The sequence below is a fragment of the Zootoca vivipara genome, chromosome 8 (assembly GCF_963506605.1).
Source record: "Zootoca vivipara chromosome 8, rZooViv1.1, whole genome shotgun sequence".
NCBI lineage: Eukaryota > Metazoa > Chordata > Lepidosauria > Squamata > Lacertidae > Zootoca > Zootoca vivipara.
In genome coordinates, this window is record NC_083283.1 from 22,768,399 (window position 1) to 22,793,958 (window position 25,560).

Below are 25,560 nucleotides of genomic sequence, written 5' to 3' on the forward strand. Positions count from 1 at the left end.
TAAGGAGCGAGGTGACCCATTCATTTCTCACACAAAGCTGCAATGGAGTTTAAGAGGGTTACCAAGCTTCCACCAAAGGAGAGACACCGGCTTTCTGGCAACAACCTGCCTACCCTGGATGGGAAACCATCCTGAACTTCTCATGACACTTAATTCCAGCAGCCATTTTAAGCACCCACCACAAGGTGCTGCGTCCTACACTCCACTAAGAAACATACTAACCCTCAATTCACTAGCAGTACACTACTGCTTACACATTTCCCATAAAATTTACTAGGCCTCAGTACTGCAGTTAGGCACTTTCCCCACAGATGAGGGGAAGGGGGAGCAACTGCGACACTGAGAGGAAAAAAACAGACTGGAGCAACCACAATGATGTTGGTAAAATTCTTGAGGTTAAAAAGGGTGAGAAACTAGGAGAAATTCCCAGGAGTATTATTTTGGAGGTATTAATTAAAAAGCAGAGACATCACCTTGCCAACAAAGGTCCGGAGAGTTAAAGCTATGGTTTCTCCAGTAGTGATGTATGGAAGTGAGAGCTGGACCATAAAGAAGGCTGATCGCCGAAGAATTGATGCTTTTGAATTAGGGTGCTGGAGGAGACTCTTGAGAGTCCCATGGACTGCAAGAAGATCAAACCTATCCATTCTGAAGAAAATCAGCCCTGAGTGCTCACTGGAAGGACAGATCGTGAAGCTGAGGCTCCAATACTTTGGCCACCTCAAGAGAAGAGAAGACTTCCTGGAAAAGACCCTGATGTTGGGAAAGATGGAGGGCACAAGGAGAAGGGGACGGCAGAGGACAAGATGGTTGGACAGTATTCTTGAAGCCACCAACATGTGTCTGACCAAACTGCAGGAGGCAGTGGAAGACAGGAGTGCCTGGCGTGCTCTGGTCCATGGGGTCATGAAGAGTCGGACACGACTAAATGACTAAACAACAACAATTGCAGCAGCACCTTTACTGCTTCTCTTGGCATCTGTGAGCTCTAGTTGCTGCTGCTGGATGCCACCTTAAGGCTTCTGGAAGCTGCTGGACCAGAATTGGCATACCAACTCTCCTTCCTCAACCACGTGGAAGCTTGGAGCATGCTTGTGGGAGTGTGGCAGCTGGGTGGGTCACACCACAGTCATGGATCTTGGGTGGTCCCTTCATCTCCCTCCCCCAAAGGAGGAGAGGAAAGGGCTCACACTGTGAGGGAACAACTGCAGGGGGTGCCGTAATGCTGCTCTATTGCTTAGCCTTGACTCCCAGGCAGGTGGAAAGCAGAGAGGAAAAGAGAAACCTCTGAAGTAAACTGCTCTGAAACATATTTTGACATTAAACAGTATATAAATTAATAAAGAATAGTAATTATTCACAGCCCCCCAAAGCTTCTTTGATTCAGCGCAATGGGTGTATTCCTGCTCTGCACAAACCAAGTGCGCAAAACCAAGCCACGTAAGCCACAGGGCAGAGGGTAATCTCTCCTGATGAATGCTGTTTTCTTCTCAGGATTTTAAAGTGTACAGGCGTCTCCCCACTTATGCGGTTACGATCTGCACCCCTGTGTGCATAAGTGAAATCACATAAAGTGGGGAACACCCTCTAAAAAGCCTGTAAATGCCTATTTTTTCCCTGCTCTCTCTCCAATCCAGACCAAAACATCTGAGCTTTGAGTCAGCTGGAGGCTGTGTAGGAAAGCTGCTGCTGCTGCTGCTGCTGTGCTAACCTGTGTGTCAGCTGTTAGGCAGGGAGGCTGAGCAGCCTAAATCAACTTCCGGTGCTCCTGAGGTCTATTTGGGGCTTCCTATGCCCTCAGTAAGGTCCCCTTTGGGCTCTGCGGAGGTTCTCCTCGTGAGCCACGAGGGCTCTCCAGCTCCCGCCATTTCCTGGTATGATTCTATTCCTGGTGCCATGCATATACACGGTCACACGTAAGTGGGGGGATGCCTGTATTTAATCACTCATTAGTTCAATTTATTACCTGCCCCAAACACCATGAGCAACACAGAAAAGTCAAAGGTGGAGTGGATGCAATGGCGCATGCAGTGAAAGAAACAGAGTATCTTCCATATTTTTCTGTACACATAAAGTTGTTTTTCATTTTCCCCGGGCATAACAACAGAGCAAGATAGAAACACATTTAGTAGACAGACATGAACATTCACTACAGCATATAAAGCTGTTACAGAAGCCTCTCTTCATACTTTAAAGACAAAACATCCTACCCTCCCTCCAAACATTGCAACCTCTAAACATTTACAATTCTGCAACCAATATAATACAGTAAAATATATACTCTGTGTCCTGATTCAAGTCACTCCTGGTTCTATACATTTTATTCCAAAGGTTTACATGTAAATTTCCTTTGGTTACTATATTATGACACATCCAAAATGAAGAAAAGCAATTTTAAATGAATGTAGAAGCTTTTGCAAAAAGTGAAGCCTGGTGACTTCTTAATCTATAAGCAGAAAGTTTGAATGATAATACATTCAAACTGCTTTTCCAACTAAAATATATTTAAATGCTAGATTCTAAAGATAAAGTTCAGTATATGAAAACTAAAAGCAATACTGTACTGGGGCAGAGATATCAGTTAAGTATACTGGTAAGAAAAAAAATAGTATTTACCTGATAGTTGAAAGACTTCATTCACTAAAGCTTCATTCACAACTGGTGAACTAACATTTCCAGTATAAGCCCAACTCTGCCAAATAGCTTGCATTAGGAAGGTCTGGGCTCTTGTTGCTTGAATTGTCAGACTTGGAAGCTCAAATATACATTCTTTCACTGCAACATGAGAACGCTTGAACCTAGAAAATACAACAGAAACCAAAAAAATGATTAAATCTGTATACAGGCTTATTGGCAGAAATGCCTAATGGCAAATCCCTAGGAGAGACAACACTGGAAAAGCTCACTGAAAACGTGGCTAGTTGATGTTCATTTTATCCGAACTTTAAAAATTAGTGACATAAGGCAATAGTACAATTATTTTGCTAAAGTTTATACATTGAATGTGAACATGTTCCAAAAATGAATCTCCGAACCTCACATTCTCACAAAACCTCTAGCTGGTTTGTATTTGTTTAGTTATAACCAGTCTACAATATTCACCTCTTCCCCTGATGTAGACAAGGGGAACAGCATATAACAATTTAGACACTTCTTCAACAATTCAAAAGTTCTACACATACTAAGACAACCACACAAACTAAGGCAGAAGGACATCAACTTGTACAAGGGTTCATACTACAAGCAACATGGAGCTGTTGCCAAAAAGCAGAAACCTATGTCAAGTTCTCCCTCTAACACATAATAAAACTTACCGTGTTCTCATTTTGTCCATTCTTTGGCTCCAACAGCCACTGATATAGATTGTTCATTTAGAGAGACTGAAATCAATTCTGGTTGAGGTTTCTGTAAAGTGACATTAAAGCCTGGTATCCCCACTGGGATCTAACAGGGAACTCTGATCTAAACAAGCTTAGATCATAGAGTTGAAACCAGCTTGCAATGGGAGGATGAGAGAACTGAGGCAAGAGCATGTGGGTCCAACTGGGTGTTTATTCCCAGTTTGCTAAACCATGGGTTTAGCAAGCTGGGGTTGTCACATCCGAACTGGCCCAATGAGAAAGACTGCCATGGGTAAGTGTTATCATACATTATGGAGAGAGCAGGGAAAGGTACAACTCAACAGAGGGCTGCCCTCTCCTTCAGCACGTTTGTATTTATCAAAATGTGTACTTCTACCTTTAGTTCATCAGAAGTTCCCAGTAAAATTGGCCCCAATATGCCAATTTGCATGCACTAAAAGTTAGCCACCATGTTGTTTGTTACTTTGGGGTATGTCTGCAAGAAGCTTGTTTTAAGATAAGTTAGTGAGGATTTTAGAAGGCCCATGCCAAAGTCATGAAACCGAGAGCTGACTGCTAAGAGGCTGAACTACAAATCAGGAAGTCCTAGAATAATCTTGCATCCGCCATGAACTCCCTAGGTGGCCAGTCTCTCTTAATTTGTCAATAATAATACTGACTTGCCTTACGACGTTTTGCAAGGATTACTATACAAAGAGATAAAGTATGTGAAGTGCTTTGAACACTTGAAAGTCATACAGATGCTATTTGTTTATCATTATTATTACTTCTGGAACTAGCAGATCTTGGTATAAACTGATCACAGAGGTGTCTATGGCTTCGTCGCTATAGAGCTTTCGGCAAATGCTAAAGAAGCAGCTCTTTACCGTGCAATTTCACACCTGACACATGATTTCAGGTTACACCTTATTCCTGTGATTCTGTTCTGTTTTGACTGTTTAAATATTGTTGTAACTTGCCCTGCTGGTGAAGGGCAGATTTCTGTTGTTGTTATTAAGAATCTATACCATATCTGAAGTGTAACAACTTAACTAGGATAGCTTAGTCAATGCAGCATGAGACTCCTAATCTCAGGATTGTCGGTTCAAGCTCCACGTTGGGCAAAAGATTCCTGCAAGGCAGAGGGTTGGACTAGATCAGTGTTTCCCAACCAGTGTGCCTCCAGATGTTTTGGGACTACAACTCCCATCATTCCTGAACACTGGTCTTGCTAGCTAGGGATGATGGGAGTTGTAGTCCCCAAACATCTGGAGGCACACTGGTTGGGAAACACTGGACTAGATGACCCTCAGAGTCCCTTCCAACTCTACAATTATTTGATTCTAATCTATTACTCTAATTCAAATATTTTATGTAGTTGTGTTTTATTGGATGAAATTGCTCTTCTGAATATTGAACACTACATGTAATTTGTGAGCAGACCACATAGCGGGAATGTAAAGTGTCATGAACTAAGCATGGACATAAGCACTGAGACAGACAATCTCCAAATTTCAAGGAAGCATTTTGATGAAAATAAACGCACGTGGGTTTGACATCAGTACCAATAACAACTATTCATAATGCAGAATCTTTGAATAACTTTTTTTTAAAAAAACAACAAACCTCTGGTTTGATGTGGAATACAGCTACTGTACTGAACTACAGTGATGTTTAAACTTACAGCTTTCACATAAAATGTTCCCTGATGGCTGGTAACACTATATTAAATGGGGGGGGGGGGAATTAACAATATGCAAATTTTAAAACTTACTGTATTTTTAATACTTCCTTTGGGAGAAAGATACTGATTTTCAGTGAATGGGAAGAACTTAAAGAAAATATTACACTCTCAAAAGCAGGCCACATACAAAAAATCAGTACATTCTACTGTACCATACGTGCAGCAAATGTTTCTGAAAGGATTTTTCTGTAAGCTGCCTTTAGATGAAAAGCTATTTTATAATTTTATTACTGTATAACTGTTTTGAAATATAAAGTTTTGAAAATATTTTCCTGTAGTCAGAGTAAAATGCAAATGAATGTAAGAATGATCATTATCATGTCAAACAGATCTCTCATCTTTTTATCTTAAGTTTTGGTAATGTTTTGCTATGAATTTGTTGTAACACTACATTATTTTAAAAGGTATTTCCATTTATTGTCTATAAAGCATCTGTTTCACAACTTCTGTCTTTAAAAATGGACCTTCAACATATGCCTATTTAGCAGAACAGATTAAAAAACTATCAATCCAATTATTATTCTTTAGGGTGAAATAAACCTTAGTAGAGCTAAGGGAATCTGCCACTCATTAAAGCTGAAGTTGGAACATTTCCAGTATAAATTTAAGGAAAGAAGAACACGCAATGTTTGCCATGCTTTGGCATGGTATTTCTTTTAAAAAAAGATTCTGTCCTAAGTGAATTACTTTAGAATTCATTTGTTTTTCTCTCTAGTTTGCTTACCCTGATGCAAGTTGCCTTAAAGAGTTTAAATAAATCTGACATACTGCTAAAGCAATTCTAATCCCTGTTCTTGAATGTAAAAATGAATTGACCCTCTATGTGAAGGGACTAATGTAACCAATCCATGCAAGTCCACAGGCTCTCTGTGAAATATTAGCAATGTGTACCTTTAGAAACAGCAACCCATTCCTTTAAAATCAACACCTCATAGTGATTGAATGAACATAGCAGTGAACAGCTGGCTCCAAAAGTTTATACAGAGTCCCCAAATGTAAGACTGGAACCTGCCAAGTATTTCCAAAAATTAATTTTTTTTATTACTCATATCCTGTACAGTAAAATAAGATTAGTTCATTTTTTCCAACACAAGACCAGAAACCTGCTACTAGAACCTAGTGATGACTTGGGGCCAAGTTTTTTGGGGGGGCTGTTGCTTTTTTTTTTTAAGGGATACATTTCAGTTGGCACTTACACAATTGATTAAAACATTTTTTAACATGCTTAGCTCTTTGGAAAAAGAAATATTTGCAAGTATACTGATAGTGGTATTGATCATCTAGTCAAAACACCAACTTCATTCAACCAACCAGTTATACATGTCAACAGCCAAATAATGTGTATCATAAGGCTGTTTGTTTTCCTTGCCACCTTTGAAGTAATATTAATTTAAATTTAATAATGATAGCGGTGGTGATGATAAAGAGTGATATGCAGGTCTGCCATTTTTTTACTTATCCCCAAGCACATATGGATAGACCAACACTTTGGAATATGAATGTCACACTTAACTTTGTAAATCCAACCTCAATTTCCCCTACCATTCTCAAACACCATGTAGCTTACAGTTTTCAAGGATCACTAGTGAACAGGTTCTTTTGCTACAAGAAGAAACATGCTCATGATCTTGTAACATAGAAATAATGGACAGAACACCATGTCTTTAAATTAAATATACATGTATATGTGTACTTTTTTATCTACTTTCCATATAAATCTGTTCATTCAGGGTAACAAATTAGTATTAAAGACTGATCCATGTATGTGATGCACCTTTTCCTATGCCAATAAAGGAGACTGATTGATTGATTATTGTCTGATGTAGGATCCAACTATTAAATACCAATGCCAATTAATAAAACTATAACATTGTATTGTTATTAGTAGTAGTGTTGTTGTAAGAGAAAGGGTGCAGTGCTCCCTAGATGAAATATTTGTTCACAATAATACTTACTGAATGGTGCCAAACTAGATGTGGTAACAGTTCAATTCATTTAAACCAAGAACTTCCCCAACCATACAGCACAGCCTTCACCAGCTGGTGCCCTTTGAATGTTTTGGATTACAACTTGCATTAGTCCCAGACTGTGCTGGCTAGGGCTGATGGGAACTGTAGTCCAAAACATGTGGAGGCCATCAGGTTAGCAAAGGCTAAGAGTCGGACATGACTAAACGACTAAATAACAAACAACAATATAGAAAAAGCAGGAAGAGATCAAATTTTAACAGCAGAAGGGATGTGTAAAAGAGGGGTGGAGAACCCTCCCATGCATAGTGCCAATTTCATTCCACAGCAAATATCCCAAATGCTTTAGGCCCAGTATTTTAGTAGCTTAGCCTGGCTAAGAAGAAAAGCATTCAGGCAGAGATGCTGTAGGGAGACAAACACTTAAGGTGGGAAAATGATTCTGAACACTACCCAACATATTTTTCTTGCTGTTAAAGGCAGGCACAACACCATTTCTAATACTGTTTCATGGGGAACTGATATGGATTGGCTCTTAGAGCAGCTTGATGGGTAAGTTAACTAAAATACATGTCCACAATTGAAAATCCACATGGATATTTCATGAAAGGGGCTATTGCTTCTTGCTCTCAAATCTATTATATATTATTATGGTGTAGAAAGTGGAGTCCCTCAAGGATCAGTATTGCAACCTGTGCTTTTTAACTTGTTTATTAATGATCTAGAGTGAGGACTGAGAAGTAAGGTAAACAAGTTTGCCTATGATACCAAATTGTTTGGAGTAGTTAAAACAAAAATAGATTGTGAAGAGCTCTGAAAGGATCTCTCAAAATTGAGTGAATGGGCAGCATTTTTAATGAAATAAGAAAATGGCAAAAGCAATTCAATGAAAGGAAATGTAATATGATACACAATGGGGCAAAACTATATAAATTTCACATATACCCCCATGGGGTCTGAAGCTAATAGTGTCTGACCTGGAACAAGACCTTGGGATTGTAATGTATAGCTCGATTAAGATGTCTACCTAGTATGCGGCAGCTGCGAAAAAGGTAAATTCCATGCCAGGGGTATTCAGAAAACAACTGAAAACATAATGCTGCTATAGAAATCTATGGTGCAACTGTACATGAAATATTGTGCACGGTTCTAGTCGCCTCACCTGAAAAAGAGATATTGCAAAGCTGGAAAAGGTTCAGAAAAGGGCAACCAAAATAATAAAGGGGATGTAGCAACTCCCCTATTAGGAAAGGCTACAAAGTTTGGTTGCTTTTTGGTTTAGAGGAGGAAAAGACATGATAAACGTGTAAAATTATACAGAATTTTTATCCCTTTCTCACAGTAGTAAAGCTCGGGGGCATTCAGTGAAGCTGCATGTTGGAAGATTCAGGACAGACAATAGAAAATACTTCTTCACACAGCATAAAATTAAACTATGAAATTCAATCCCAAAAGAGGCAGTGATGGCCACCAATTTGAATGGCTTTAAAAGAGGATTAGACAAAATCAGCAAAAACATCAGTAGGACACATTTCTAACTAAATAGATTTAGAATAAGGAAGCAACTCAAACTAAAAAGGGAATGCAGTAGAATATGCTATCATTCAACCAATTAGTTTTATGAAAAGTTGTGTGCCAATATGAATATACTGATTCATACTGGATCCAGAATTGGCCTCCACTGTCACTTACGGACCCATTGTTAAAATCGTGTTTATGGGAGACAATCTTACTCGGCTACGAGTGATCGCCAAAGAAGGCTGATTTATATTACAGTAATGCCTCTCAAACGAACGCCCTGTAAGACGAATTTTTCGCTTAACGAAAGGATTTTTCGAGCGGAGGTTGCCTCGCTAGACGAATTTGTTTTACGAAAAATTCGTCTAGCGAATTGCGGTTTCCCATAGGAATGCATTGAAATTCAATTAATAGGTTCCTATGGGCAATTTTTTTAAAAAAAAAATTCAATGCATTCCTATGGGATTCGCTAGACGAATTTTTCATTATAAGAATTCACCTGTGGAATGGATTAAATTCGTCTAGCGAGGCACCACTGTATACTACCACTATGAAAGAAAAATCATTTTAGGAATCCGGTGTGAGAACAGTTTCACATTTAATATGGGGAGAGATCTCAGGGAGACCAAAAAAACATTTTTCCAACTGTGTAAATGTAAAAGGTTAAAAGGTAAATGACTCTTGGATGGATAACTCCAGTCAAAGTTGACTATAGGGTGAGGCACTCATCTCGCTTCAGGCCGAGGAAGCTGGCGTTTGTCCACACACAGCTTTCCGGGTCAAGTGGTCAGCATGACTAAACCACTTCTGGCACAACGGAACACCATGATGGAAACCAGAGCACATTGAAACGCCGTTTACCTTTCCGCCACAGTGGTACCTATTTATCTACTTGCACTGGTATGCTTTCAAACTGCTAGGTTGGCAGGAGCTGGGACAGATCAACGGGATCAACAGGAGCTCAACTCGTCACATGGATTCGAACTGCTGACCTTCCAACTGTGTTCACCAGTACCAAAAACATATTTTGCAACACCAAGCATGTTTTACCTTACAAACTAAACATTAAAAACCTAACATATTGCATAACCCTAAGACAATGATATGATCACTTGGCTATAACAACTGGAATATTTGGTCTTGTCAAAAATATTCAAATTATCAGACCTGGACATTCAGATTCCTTATTTCAAAGAATAACACTACACAATAACAATGCACAGTAAAGCCAGAAGCTGTAGTCCCAGAGGAAAAATTACTGTAACTCTATCTGCTATGTGAGACTAAGAGAAAATGTTCAAGGCTGCACAGAAAAACAAAAACCTGGAATCTGAGGATGAGGAAGTAGTCTCTCTTTTCTGGGCTTCAGTCCAGCAACAGCAAGCAGAAGATGACTACTCACTGAGCTAAAATTTGTGAATGAACCTAAGAAACATGCACTCTTAGCTTTCCAAACGTTAGGAAAAATAACACAAGGCCAACTAAATTTTAACTGATGGGCCTTACTGATTTTGGAGCATTCCAAAATTAATTTAAGTGTGTTGATATATTGTTTATCAATATTGAATTTGCAGTAGAAAATGGGGTAGAAGTATTTATAAGTGTTATTAATGAATAAAATAATTAATATAAACTTTATGTAAATAATAACTTTATTTATGTAAATAAAAACAGTATACTACCAAACAATCCCTCAGATCAGTGAGAGAGCCTGGAATGGAATGGAAAAAAATGTATATGATATTGAATAGTAATGGAGTCTTTAAGGTGACATAGGTATGCATCTTGAAAGACGATGCTTCTGCCCTGGAATGTTTAATCCAGCATTCCTCAGCATGTGGGACATGCTCCTTTTCCTAAAAGTAGTTGGCCATTGAGAGTCGCACTGCTCTTTTAGGCAGGCTCAGTTGTACCAATGTTGGTGGCAAATCATATACACCAGTCCGAAGTTCACACACAATTCCTGTTGTTAAAGTAGGCCTGCTTCAGGGGAAAAGTGAAGACATTGCAACCCCAGAGATTTGGCTTAGAGCTCCCATTTTTATGCAGAAAGTCAAAATGCAGGTGAACACCTGGCTTTCCAGTAATGGGGTGCCTCAGTGCAGCAAAACTGAAGCTGAATAAGAAGACTGATGTGAAGCAAGGTGTGGGGATCACTTATCAACCGCAGTTGGCATCATTGTGAAGAACCTAGGCTGCATCTTTTAAAAGTTTAGCCAAAAGACGTTCTATTTTGGAAGGACCCAAGCTTCATTTCAAGAGAGCCAAAAGTCTATTAAGCATCTTGGACATGTCTCTCTTTTAGCCATCTCACCCCTTGCTTTTTCCTGTAAGATCAATTGCAGTCGTTAACAGTCACCAATGGGTTTACCACACCTATCAATCACCCGTTCCCACCACCCTTCTGAGTAGTACCCCTCCCCACCCTCTCATTATATACAAGGGTCTGGTGACTTCTGTTTCAGTGTATCTGAAGAAGTGTGCATGCACACGAAAGCTCATACCAATGACAAACTTAGTTGATCTCTAAGGTGCTACTGGAAGGAATTTTTTTATTATGTCTCTCCCCTGTGAGAATTGAGAATGTTTCCTTGTAGAAACCAAAAATAATCCAATTTTTTACTCAGATGTTCCCTCATCATTATGTATTGGTAGGTGTAATGTATCTTGAATATTAGTTCTCTCTGGGGAGAGAATTCTCATGGAGGTACTTTAAATTCTCTTAAGCAGCAGCACTCAAATGGCTTATGGAGGAGCAACTCACTTGCCTGCAAAATATGAGCATAGTGTTTGAAAATTCAAGTATATAAAATGTGGAATTAGTAAGGCAAGTGTTATCATTCTGACAATGAAGTCATATCTGTAAACATTATTTATTGTTCTGAGATATTCAGTATATCTTAGCACTGAAAGCTAGAGTAGCAAGTAGTACACTTTATAGAACTATTTTTTCTATGCTGATTTTTAAAACAAGTTAATATTGCTCCTTTCTAATGACGCTATTTCATCTAGGCAATGAAGTATGTTATCCAAGTTTTTCAAATACATTTTGAAAAGCGCAAATATTACAGTAATACCATATATTGGATGTATATCGCTTGGAATTATTTTTAAACAAGAAAAATGAAAGCTATTTTGCAGATTTATGTCAGAAATAAAGTTGAGATTTTCACTGCTAATTCAAAACATACTACCTAGGGGATTCCATAACAGTTCATAAAGTGTCTTTGTTTTTAAAAACTATGACCTGTTGTGTATATAGAACATATGTATCATCAGATGTGTGCACTTTAGGCAACTCTGGAATGTGAAATCTCAAAATCCAAATAAAGCAGGTGCTATAATTTTTTTGGAGAAAAAAAAGAGTGGACGTTTAATGACATTACCAGGTTATTCTACCAGACTAGTTCCCACTCATTTCATGACTTCAATGAAGCTTTCAGTCCGCATGCTGATTTCGATTTAGTTCAAGTGCTATTGATGTATTTCATCTGGTGTTTTATTCACTTCATACTGCACTTCATTTAACAATGTGGCTGCAGTATTCATTTGTTTCTACTTCATTATCCTCAAATTATTATATTTTGGTCTTAGTTTACATTCTTAGTACAAATTAATGTGTTTGCGTGTGTGTGTGTGTGTGTGTGCGCGTGCGCATGCACGCCCACATTTCTACATGCATATATTAAAAGGCAATGATTTAATCCAGTTTATTCACTGCACTAGCTACAAACAGGTTAAATCTATTTTATATTAATCTCCCTCTGCTTAACTAATGTTTTTCTCCATTGTACTATTCTTACTAACTTTAAAATACCAGTAACCAATATGAATTAATCATTCATATACATATATTATTGATTTATAAAAACAGATTTCTATGTGACTTTTCATGTGCATACCAAAGCAGTGTACAACATGACTAAAACACTATTATATTAAAACAATCAAAATATAAATAAGAAATCACTTAGCACAGTAAAGATTGGCAAAACAAGCCAGCAATCTATAAACACCTGGGTAAACCAAGATGTTACATGCACACACAGATCCATGTATGTACAGTGATCTGAAATCCGCTGGAAACTGGTTTTTGTATTCATACACATCACAAGAAAGATAAATACTATTTTCAGCTTTGACATAATTTCAAAAACTTGAATGCATGAAGCATTTCCTTTACTAAGAAAAGTAGCTGAATGGAAAGCAATCATTTTGAATTAATTAATTGTTTCCAATGAAACAGATGAGCAAGAAAATGAAACAGGGAGTATTTGTTCAAGTGTAAATTGCTACTATTTGTTCAAGTTCAAATGTGGTTATTAGTCATTATACAGAAATATTCTATTGAATATCTGATATTGTAACAGAACTTACAGCAGAATTTGTCCACAGACCTAAATGGACAAAGGTTTTACTTAATAAAACAAGAACTATCAAATGAAGCAAAATATGACAAGACCCATACAAAATATGAAGAAAACGAGGTTGCAGCCAATGAGTACATTGCAAGATTTTTGTGACAGTTATGAAAATATGGCAAAGTACTACTAATATCTGGATTAAAATATCATTCACAGAAGCTGTGAATAAGGAACACACACATCTCTCTAGATTACTTAAGATATTGCGGCAGCTGGCATCAGCCCTCAGGGCTAAGGGATACTCTGTTGAATGAGAAGAGACATCTTCAGCACATTTTTCTTGGTGTCAACCTCTAAGTTATGGTATTCATTTCAGAACAAATGAAAACAAGTCTACAGCAATATCCATGCATTAGTAGCAAACATTTTGGTCTAAAATTCTAAGAAGAAAAAGAATGCTTTTGGTAATGGCAGTCTAAGTGATATGGTCAGAGACACCAATATTTAAAACATTAATGCGGAAAATTGTATATGTGTATGTGTGTGTGTATGTATCTGTATCTAGAGAAAGAGAGAAGTGTATAATATAATGTAGTACAGTACAGTAAAAATAAAAATGTACCCATGATGGACCCACATGTAGAGTGCTTGTGAATATAAAGCATTTAATACTCACCAGTAGTTAGGAAGCTTAAGCATTTTGACATAAACAGCAGTACTGAATGGAGAAACAACTGAAACTGGTGAGTTGTAAGATCCATTAATATCCAGTGATGACAGCCCTGCCTGAAAACCAAATATCTGAAACAAACCAAAACATCAAGCTGTACATTAACAAAAAGTATCAGTACAAATTATTTTACTTTAATATAAACCAATGTCAATTTTAAGCCATTTTTTTATCCCCAAGAAAAATGTAAGATAGAAAATCATGTTTCTATAAAAACACACACAGCTTATATCACAGGAACAGTATGTCCTACTGACTTGAAAGAACTGACTAAACATTAACAAATCTGAACCACAATGAGTATTATAATTACATGATATTATCATGATGTCAGTATAACAGTGCAATCCTAACAACCCACATTGATGGCTTGTGGGAGGCAGCAGTGTAAGCCTCTGCTGGTAGAAAGGAGTGTCATGGCAGTTTTCCACCATGGTGGAAGCACCAGGTTTGTCCTCGCAGACAGAGGGCTACTGCCAATAGTAGCTGCAAACAGGGGGCTTCTGCCTGGGATGGTGATGATCCTCATCATAATCATCATTAAAAATTCCTAGACCACCCTTCATCAGAAGATCACAGGGCAGTTTGCAATATAAAAACACAAATATACACACCATAGTAACAAAACAAAAATAACCCCCTCCCCCACATAGATTGTTTAATTAGCCAAAGGGCTGGGAGAAGAGGAATGTTTTTGCATGGTGACTAAAGATATGTAATGAAGGCACCAGGTAAGTCTCCCTGGGGAGAGCATTCCACAAACGGAGACACTGCGGAAAAGGTTTTTTAGTGTGTTGCTTCCCTCCAGACCTCTCGTGGAGGGGGCACTCAAAGAAGGGCCTCAGGTGATGATCCCAAGGTCAAGTCTCGGATGCCAGAGCCTTTGAATTTACTGTATCCAAAGCCCCGAGGTTAACCCGAGAGGCCTGATCCTTGAGTCCTCGGTTGCACAAGCTTGAAAATGGTGCAGTGAACAGAAAACCAGCACCACCCGTCCATCAGGACTTGGAATGTGGTGGATGATCTGCCACTCCTTTCCACTCTGCTGCCTCCCTGCAAGAATTAGGATCGCTCTGTAATAATGTTTCTGAGAAGTCTCGGCAATTTTCAATGAACCAAAAAAAAGTATTGAAAATGTTTTACCTTAAGATAGCAGTGTGAATAACAGTAGTGAAGTAAGTTATCAGATGCCTGGCTAAGGCTGCTGACAGTCTGCACAAGCTGTTCAGCATACATTGGCATGGAGTGTTCCAGGGCCATTTTGTCCACCAGTATTTGGATACAAGGCAGAGGACGCAAAGGCTGAAGATTTGTAGTATTTAAGAGGCTGCTTGAACTCTTCAGGGAATATAGTAGGGGGAAAAATACAAGCCAAATTAATGTAACACCCCATACATTTAAAAATACAGCCCAACATTTCCAAATCTAACTTTTAAAAAAGTTTCATTCTAGATGTCTAGATGTTTGCACAGTATTTTTTTAAAATCAGTCTATCATGTATGCAAATATATACAGACTAAATTAACCTATATGAAATAAGCATATGTAACTGACTGGGTGCATATGTTTTAATTCCGAATATAGTTCATGACAGACTACATTGTAATACCTTTTGACCCATGATAACAGGCAACAAGTGGTCCAGCAAATTGAATTCAGCCATGGGGATTGTCACAGTGCATTTCAGAATTGTGAAGTTTGTGATCCGAGTTGGAATATATTCTTCCAAAGCTGCTACTTCTTCTGGGCTTGGCATAGCTTTGGTTCCATCTACAGAATCTGTAATAAATTATAATTACTCAAATTTAACGTAATTATCAATGGGAATGTACATAGTCTTCCATAATTACTTCCATAACTATTATTTTCTTTTGATCACTCTGTGCTCCTCTAAATGTCAAAAGGGCAAAGAGATTTCCATTGTTGCATTTCTCACAAGGAACATCAAGTGGGCTCTCTTTATATATTTGCCTTTAAATTGTCACCACAGTTCATTTTAACCACCATCTAGGCAGCTGCATGAGGGAAGAACTGTGTGGCAGGAGCTCACCTGTCCTTCTGGCCTGGACATTGTCACCTGCTCTGTTCCTAAATCTTATCTGGAAGAAGAATGGGCAGGACAGACAGAATTGCCACTGACATTGGTGAGGAGTTGCTGCTCTTCTGGACAGCCAGACTCCACACAGCCAGAACTCCATAACTGTCTTGTAAGAACTATAACTTGGAAGAACTTCTGCTTGAACTTGCTTTTCGCTTCTACCACCATTTTTCCCCATGTGAGCTACATCCTTTTAGACTGTGAACTTGAGGGTGGGGACTGTCTTAGTTCTGGGTTGTTGTTGTTGTTGTTGTTGTTGTTTGCTTTTTTCGTTATCCACTGTGTGACAGTTCTTAGATTGACTGCAAGCTCTTGGGGAAAGGACCTCTTATTCGTTGTAAAGTGTGATAGCACTAGCTAAATGAGTACGGTAAATAAGATATTCCTATGTTAGAGCTTGCTTGTTCTCCAGTTTCCTAAAAAAGACTACAATTGGTACTCATCTGAAGTGTGGATCTCGAATAGCATCATGGGGGTCACCCGATTGGGCTCTGACTGCACCATGATCATGAGGAAGCAACAAAGATTCTTTGAGAAGGTTTTGCAGACTTGCCAAGCTCAAACAGTCCATGGAGACAGCATAATTAGGGAAATAACAGGAGTCCACTTTCCCCAAATATAGTAACAACCAACGAAACTAGGAGAACTAACAGAACTAACAGAGGGGTGGGGTGGGTGGAAAAGGAGAACTTTTTATGTAAAGTATTTTTTAGTAGAGATAGCAAACAAGGGAGGTAGGGAAGGCAAACAGGAAACAGATAAAGAAAATATTCAAGAAACTAGCCTGAAGTAGGAGTGGGGAAAATGGGAGCTAAAGGTGACATGACTGCTTCAATTGGCAGGAGCAAAAATCTGACTGGGAGCCATCCACTTTCCCAAGAAGTCATTGCTCTTGATCAGAGTGGAGTCAGAGCCCAATCCGGTGACCCCATGATGCCACTAGGAGATACTTGCCTATTACTGTCTTACATGCCAAGTTGCTCTCTCAAAAAGTGCTGCAAATGGCTACTTTAATCGAACACCACATTGGTCAGATCAACAGTGCCACAAACAGATTCTGTTTGAGCTCTTACCACAGACAATAATGAAAAGATTCAAATAAACTACTACTAAGCTTTCCTTTCTTCACACACACATTATTTGCAGTTAACAGTTTTCCACTGAAGCTCTCCTGCTTTGTTTGTAAAAATAAAAATAAAGAATAAAGAAATAAATCACGACATACCTTGCTTAGACTTGCTATATGGTTCATATTCATGTTCCAGAGCACAAACAATCATTTTCATAATCCTGTGCACTGCACTGCTATCAAGCCGAAGACTGAGAGGGCCCACAATAAGGGTTTTTGTAGACATCTCCTGAACATGGCCAAAGTCTTCACTCTTTACTGAAGTCACATCTGGCTGGTTTCCAGACACTAAAACTACAACATATATATTTACAGATAGTTAATACATGCATTAGGACCAGCGTTTGAAACTCCCATTGTTCTAGGCGCGTTTTGCTACATGGAATTTCATTAGCGCAAGCAGTTTCTGAGGTCTGGCCTCAGTACTGTGCCTAAGATTTCAGATAAAAACTGCAGAGTGGAAGGAAAGGAGGACTTTCCTTTCCTCCCCACTTCCAGACACTCTCTCTAAGAATATGGGGGGGGGAGCATGTCTTTGCTTTATGCAGACTTCAGATGAGAACTAGACCATGCATACCTGCCAAGTCCTGGACTGCAAAATCCGGGACCAGCAGCCGCATAGACGCAACTTCCGGTGTCGCTTTGCCCATCTATGGACACCAAAAATGGCCGGCAACGGAAGTCGTGTCTACGCATGTCCAGAAATGCATAGACACAACTTCCGGTGTTGCTTTGCCCATCTATGGGCACCGAAAATGGCCGGCGCCGACACCGAAAGCCACGTCTACGCACTTCCAGACATGCGTAGACGCGACTTCCGGTGCCGGCGGCGGCCATTTTCGGTGCCCATAGATGGGCAAAGCAGGGGGAAAAATGGCCGGCGGCAGGAGCGGAATAAGGGAGAATAACAGGAGACGAACTGATACAGGGGACCGCCGGGAAATGGTACGATAAAATGGGGGTTTCCCGGGGAAAATGAATATAAGATTTTAGTTGCAGTTCATTCATTTTCAGCTTTGTATTATTGTTATTTTTAAAAGTGTGCCTAGACATTCCGTTGTTGCACCCATGATATAGGTTTAAGGTGCCTTTTAGCTCCTAGCTTTCATATCTCAGTTTCTAACACTGATTGGGACAATTGGGGGGGGGCTACTTATGAAAAATAATTTCTTGCAATTATCAGTGGTTAGCTATAAATAATTTCTTGCAATTATCAGTGTTTAGCTATAAACACTCACACAATAGCCTTAACTGCACTTTGTTTCCTCGTGATAAACTAATACAAGCAAGATCACCAATGCATTTTCACAGGGAGGCCCACTTTTCTTTCTTCATGTCCATTACAGAAGGAAAGATGAAGTAGGCAGTGAGTGGCAATATTGAGCTGAAAACTAAAACTTAAAGCTCAAATCACATGCTCTCAACAACTATACTACACTCAAAATTGGAGACAGGGTTTTAAACCACCCATATCCATAGTGCACATGCTTTTTTGCCAACTCCAATTCAGCTGTGTTTTTAAATAACCACTTAATGGGATGAGAAAGCTGCTTTGATTTCAAGTTCATTAGAACTTTGGTCACAGTCAAGATTAACCACAATTTACAACATGTTGGGAAACCTCAGGCTTGGGAGTCAAATGTGGATCCTCTAGGCCTCTCCCTCTTAACTCTTGAGGCTGTCTCCAGGCTCTGCTCAGTACCCTCCTTAGTGCTTCTGCCTGGCTGGAATGTGCTCTCAAGCTGTGGAAATGCCTCTTGTTTGCTTTGTTGGAAGACAAAGAAATGGGGGGGGGGCAGAAATCTCTAACGTCTGCATGGATGGAATGTATCCTACAGTACAAAGTTAGAAGACACATCTGTTGCTCTTCCCCTGGAAGGACTTGCTCTGCACACCAGTGGCATGCAACCCCTGGAAGAAATGCAGCCCTTGGGCTAGAAAAAGTTTCCCACCACTGTACTAAGCCCTATTTATGTTACTCAGATATAGGGCAATGCTGCACTTAACTGAAATCAGGCCCATGCCTTTAGTACTACCCCAACCATATCAAGTCTCCTCCTTCAGCTTCATGTTGAACACAGTTGTCTACAAAGAAGACCCAACATGCAAACCCCTGTTCATGTGCAGGGACTCCACATAACTAGAACACCCATAAGCATGAGTGCTCTGATCACGCAGAGGCCTTGCACACTGAGGTGGACTAAGAGCATAGTTTAGATAGGGCTCTAAATTCTGGTTAACCCAGGCATCCCCAAACTGCGGCCCTCCAGATGTTTTGGCCTACAACTCCCATGATCCCTAGCTAACAGGACCAGTGGTCAGGGATAATGGGAATTGTAGTCCAAAACATCTGGAGGGCCGAAGTTTGGGGATGCCTGGGTTAACCTAAAACAGAAATGGGAGCTTCCAGTGACCATTCTCCTCCTCATAGAGGGAAGCAGAAAGCAAACAAGGAAGCCCAAGGACCTTCACTTTGGAGAGATTATTAGACTCCTGCCCTTTATATAAAGCAGATCATATTCATCTGCCATGACACTGTGAAGGCAACTATTATTTACTGCTGCTTACACATGCATAGGATGCCACTGTAAGGAATATTGTAACCAGTGCTCTTTTTTTCAGGGTACACAGTACTCGCACCTTTTTTGTTGTTGTTGTTGTTAAAAAGTGTGGCACTTACTGTAACAACTTCATGGTGAGTACTGGCACCTATTTTTCTAGGGGGGGAAGCACTGATTGTAATATACACACACAGAAGAGAAGCTTTTGTCTTTCTCTAATGTAATCTCCCCATATGAACCGACCCGAACCCTGCGATCATCACCTGAGGCCTTTCTTCGTGTTCCTCCTCCACAAAAGGTCTGAAGGGTGGCAACACAAGAATTGGTCTTCTCTGCGGTAGCTCCCTATTTGTGGAATGCTTTCCCCAGAGGGTTACTGGTTTGTTTTTATTCGTTTTTGTTAGGTATTTTGTGTTCTCATTCTGTATTTTAATGTTGTAAACTGCCCTATCATCTTAAATGGACAGTATACAAATTTAATTGCTCATCACCATAATCATCACCCTTGCAGACTAGATTATTTCCTTTAAACCAGCATAAAGCTTGCAAAGCTGCTTTAAAGTACGTTCTTCTGCCCACCTCCAGATTTGCCTTCACAACAACGCTGCTGAACAGCAATTTGAACCCAGATTTTCTCAAGCTAAATCGTTGCATGATAACAAAGCACACAGGCAAAGCAGTCATATCAAATCGCACATTGCTGCATTTCTCAGGGCAAAGTCAGGAAAAGGGTATATGAGCAAACAAGCACACTATAATTCAGAATTTTCAGCAAGTCTATCCAGATTTTAAATTAGGTCAAAAAGGTAAATCTGAGGACAGCCGGTCAAGGACTGTCAGGTGCCTCTGAGGAAGCCTTTGTTTCTGTTATTCAAAAAGCAAGCAAACAAAGTAATGAAGTACCTTTGCCACTGGTGCTTTCCATTGTGTACAGATAATCCATGTAGAAAGCCCCAAACCTCTGCATTCCAGCTATCTCTGTGTACATCTCCTACCAACAAAGCAAAGTACATACAACTAATGTTCGCTTAAGAAAGAATCTTGAGATTACAACCCAATGGTATCAGGGCTATAGTCAAGTACTAGAGATATATACTTGTTTGGGTTTGTGCATGAATACATGGTAAACCTTATCAAAACAAAGGACAGAGGTTAGCCAAAGAATTCATCCTTCAGATAGCTAATGCAACATCTAGACTAGACCACACAAAAGGACATCTATAACTCTTCTGGATGTTTTGTCCACTTTTCCAAAGCAGCTAGTTAATTAGTATCTTTAGCAGAGTCAATTAATTCAGCTTGACCTCTCACTCACTAGTAAACCAGCTGACTATGGCAAACTTCGTATCTAACATTTGCAACTTCCGAAACATTTTAGGACATCTAGCTAGAAATTGGACTCAGTAGGTATTTGTTTGCTCTTGTCTTCATAGGAAGCAGTGAGTCGTAAGTAACATTCTAATCACGTCATTAGACATGAAGGTTGACATTTAAGTAAATGGAATCTATTATTACTACCAATAGAAGGAGAATTCGCAGCTTTAACAAAATGAGTTTATTGGGCAGTAACGAGATACATGGAATTCTCAGTGTTTCTCTGTTCTCCTGCTCTATGAAGGATGAGGAAAATAAAAAGAAGTATATAATATAAACACACGGATATTTAAAAAAGAGTGATGCCCCACAAGGATGTGTATTGGGACCAGTGCTTTTTAACTTGCTCAGAAATGATTTGGATTTAAGAATGAGCAGTGAGTTGAGGCCAGATTAATGAATAATACCAATTTATCCCAACCAGACTATAAAGAGCTATGAAAGAATCTCTGTGAACCAGGTGAATGGGCAGCAAAATGGGAAATGCAGCTCAATATGAAAAAGTGTAAAATGATGACAAGGCAGCAAAAAAATCCTAACTTCGCAAATAGGTGATGACTAACCAGCAAACAGTTTGAGTTGTGTGGCAGACAGCTCAATCAAAACATCAACCTCTACAACACCTGTGAAAAGGGTACATTTTGTGTTAGATGTCATTAAAAAGGGATTAAAAATAAAAGTGCCCATATCATAATGCCCTTGTAGAAATCTATGGTGCAGCCACATTTGGAAAATTGTGTGTGGTTTTGACTGCCCCAATTCAAAGAAGGTATCACACAGCTATAAAAGGCACAGAAAAGGCAACCAGAATAGTTTTACTACAAGAAAAGGCTAAACCAGATTGAGCTTTTTTGTTTCAGGAGAAAGCAGTTAAAGGGACAGCATAATGTTGTGATGTATGGTGTGGGAAAAGTTTAGTCCAATGAAATTGATAAGTAATAGATTCAAGTCAGACAAAATAATGTATTTATTCACATCATTTATGGAATTCACTTCCATTAGATGTGGTAATGGTCACAAGCTTAGAGGGCTTGAAAAGGGGATTAGACAAATTCACAGAGGATAAATCTATCAGTGACTATATAGATCTTTCATGTTCAAAGGAAGTATGCTACTGAATTCTAGCTGCTGGCAATCCACAGCAAAAGAAGGCTGTAGTTTACAAGCTTTTGCCCTGCTTGTGCTGTTGTGGTTTACCACTGCAAGAAGCTAGAGTAAATGGGCCTTTAGTCCAATTCACAAGGGCACATCTTATTAAAAACAAAAAAACAAATATGAAGCACAGTTCAGTTCAATGTGCAGGGACACTAAGGATTAAAGAGTTGATTTCTTTTTAACGTATTAATTTCAGCATTTTAGACTTGAGTATAGATTCACAGTTTTCTATTAACTGCAGTTCTCTAAAGTACTTGCAAGTGGCAACTGGGAACCACTTCTCCAGTTCAGTCTCTCTTCTCCAGACTGAACACTCTGTGCATTTACCCACTACTCAAGACTGACTCTTATCTATTTACTCTTCAAATACTGAATATTTTAAAAGAAGAGGTATCTACTTTTACCTCTGCTACCACTTTATATTTGAGTGAAAACTTGTAGGATGTTAGAAACTAAGTTTTACTCAGAGTCCACTGAAATTAATGGACCTTAGTCAATATTAATACATTTCAATGGGTTTACTCTGAGCAAAACATAGCTGAATTGTGCAATTTGTACTCTGATACACATGCCCGAGTACAAAAATTTATAGTGGGAATGAATAAGCCCTAAAGCTATGTTCATTTTTATCAGGTGTCTGCCCTGCTTACAAGAAGCTCAAGGCAGCTTTCTCAGTTCTCTCATTTATACTCACAACTTTTTAAAGGTAGTTTATGCTGAAAGAGATAAACTCTTTAATAATTAGCCAGTGAGCTTCATAGCTGAAGGAGATTTGAACCATGGTCTCTCTTCTCCAGACTAAACACTCTGTGCATTTACCCACTACTCAAGACTGACTCTTATCTATTTACTCTTCAAATTCTATCCCAGCGGAAGCCCTAAAAGTGGTTCATTCATAGAATCATAGAATTGTAGAGTTGGAAGGGACCACGAGGGCCATCTAGTCCAACATCCTGCAATGCAGGAATCTTTTGCCCAACGGGGGGCTCAAAACACATGACCCTAAGATTAAGACTCATGCTCTACAAACTGAGCTAAACCAGCTATTGAATAATCAATTTCCAACTTAGCTAATAAGGCTTAATTTAAGAATACTAAGGTCTAGATTAGTGTGTGGGTGGCGCTGCGGTCTAAAGCACTGAGCCTAGGGCTTGCCGATCGGAAGGTCGGAGGTTCAAATCCCCACGATGAGGTGAGCTCCCATTGCTTGGTCCCAGCTCCTGCCCACCTAGCAGTTCGAAAGCACATCAAAAGTGTAAGTAGATAAATAGGTACCGCTCTGGCGGGAAGGTAAACAGCGTTTCTGTGCGCTGCTCTGGTTTTGCAAGAAGCGGCTTAGTCATGCTGGCCACATGACCTGGAAAAACTGTCTGCGGACAAACGTCGTCTCCCTCAGCCAGTAAAGCGAGATGAGCGCTGCAACTCCAGAGTCGTTCGCGGCTGGGCTTAACTGTCAGGGGTCCTTTACCTTTACCTTTTTAAAGTCTAAATTAGTTATGGCCTCTGGTCATTCAAGTAAAATGTGCAATAAAAGTAAATTCAAGCAGCTCATAGTGACATAACTCATGTACTCATTAAGTGACAAAATACTTTAGCAGAAATAAGGTGTTAACACTGACTCCATAATCAGAGCTCCTGAACATAGATGTGTATAAAATAAGTGACAGAATATGAACACAGAGCATAAATCCAAAATTTTAAAAGAAAACTTATTTAAGACCTTATGAGCGGCTGCATCCAAAATGAATTCTGCACGAACACCATTGTTTTCAGGGCTTCTATAATCAAATAGTGAATTGGTAAGGTATGTCATCCCTTTTGTGCTCAGATTTTCACCACAGTTGAAAAAGTAGGCCTCCTTTTATAAAAGGGGAAAAAATATATGAGTGGGAGTAGAAAGATAGTAACAAAACATAACAAACAAAATAACATGTTATTTGATTTCTTTTTTATAAACATGGTACATGAAGAAACCATTCCCCCCTCCCAACCATGGTCTTGTTTGCACAATGATAAGCCAAACAGCAGCTAAGAATGAACAATCAAGTTTGCTGGTACACAGCAGGAAATTGCAGCTTCTTCACTCCCTACAACACCACCCTGCATCTGCTGTTGCCACACTACCAAGAGCTAAGCCATGATTTGGCTTAGTATTACATGTGAGCCGAGGCTCGTGGTTTGTCTAATTCGGCTACCACGGCTACCTGTCTTTTTTGTGTGAACCATGTCTTTGTGTGCACGTCTGCAAGCTAGCAAAGCATAACTTGTACTTACCGCATCACTTCTATTCATATTATCCTCAAAATCTTTAATTCCCATAATTCCTTTGAGACATAGAGCTTGGCAACCAACAAAGCCTATTTGGCAATCAAAGAAAGGTTCTCCACTCATGAGGACCTGGGGGAAAATGTTAACATGCTGAGTGTGTACATAAAGAAACTGGAAGAGAGTTAAGCTTCTAGCCAAGAACCAACACATTGTTGGGCTCACCTATCTAACTTTATTTGTCGCCTTTATTTATTCATTCATTCATTCATTCATTCATTCATTCATTCATTTAAATAGCATTTGCACTCCACTCTTCAGCTAAAAAGGCTCCAAAAGATAGGCTTACATAAAATCAAAGTAAGACATTCCCTACCCATAGGCTTACAATCTAAAAGAAAACAAATGAATGGGACAGGGGACAATGACAGAAGAGAAAATGAGAACCGAGACTATTCCAAGCCTATCCTTGAATATCCTCTTCCCTTGAATATTAGAAAGGCACTGTCTACTGAAGGCTCTCCTCTATCAACAAATCTTCTAAGTTAAGATTTTCCCAGTCTGGAATTGTTTTTAAAGATTTTTAAAATACGTTTTTATCGTCTTATCCCTTGTTTGCCACCCTAGGTACCTTTGGAATAAAGGGCAGGGTCTGAATCTAATACATACATAAATAACTGCACACCTATCTATCCAAAATTAATATTTATGTGGATGAATGTATAAGCAGGACTATTGTGGTCAGTTTTTGCACTTACCGGTAATTAAAAAACAAATGAAGTAGAAGAATAATAGTAATGTACACTAGATTTGAGAGCTTATTATTTACTGCCTAGAGTACTACAGCTAAAGTGCAAGAATGGCTCTATTTCAGTTATGTTTTTATTATAGCCATCCAATAATGGGTGAATATAAAATCAATACGGCAACTGCCAGTCCAAAGTAATGACTCTGATGAAATAAATACTGATGCCAAGAAATTTACTATAAATATACAAAAGTAATGGAAAATTACCTCTACTGTAGTTCCTTCTTGCTCCCAGCATAATACTTCTTTGGATTTTACTTTCTGTGGGCTGTAATAGCTACTTTCAGCTTGCATTTCTGTGAGCTGTGTAACAATATGCCAAACACTTACCATTAGTCAACATTCGTATTAGCTACATATAAACTATTATTACTGTGTAGAAAAGATGGTGACAAATTAAATTTTACTATTGGTGAATATGATTGGGCAGGAAACAGGTGCACTAAAACAGCTGCAATATATTATCCACACTGGAAATAACAACTTTAATCTATGTATTGGCACAA

General features: G+C 39.1%; 1 protein-coding gene across 8 annotated transcripts in view; it reads right to left on the bottom strand.

Moving 5' to 3' along the window:
• The window catches only part of VPS13B (vacuolar protein sorting 13 homolog B), a 358,159-nt gene that overhangs the window by 289,051 nt on the left and 43,548 nt on the right, over positions 1–25,560 (bottom strand). For all 8 annotated transcript variants that reach the window (XR_004693247.2, XM_035126123.2, XM_035126121.2 and 5 more), the window contains exons 9-17: positions 25,262–25,357; positions 24,256–24,378; positions 23,702–23,839; positions 20,356–20,443; positions 16,988–17,185; positions 15,274–15,443; positions 14,808–15,002; positions 13,611–13,735; positions 2,617–2,798 (exon numbers count right to left, since the gene is read on the bottom strand). Coding sequence is in view for 7 of the 8 variants with exons in the window: in XM_035126123.2 (XP_034982014.2) it covers positions 2,617–2,798; positions 13,611–13,735; positions 14,808–15,002; positions 15,274–15,443; positions 16,988–17,185; positions 20,356–20,443; positions 23,702–23,839; positions 24,256–24,378; positions 25,262–25,357 (1,315 nt within the window). In the remaining variant the exon portion in view is untranslated. The remainder of the gene's footprint in view (positions 1–2,616; positions 2,799–13,610; positions 13,736–14,807; positions 15,003–15,273; positions 15,444–16,987; positions 17,186–20,355; positions 20,444–23,701; positions 23,840–24,255; positions 24,379–25,261; positions 25,358–25,560) is intronic.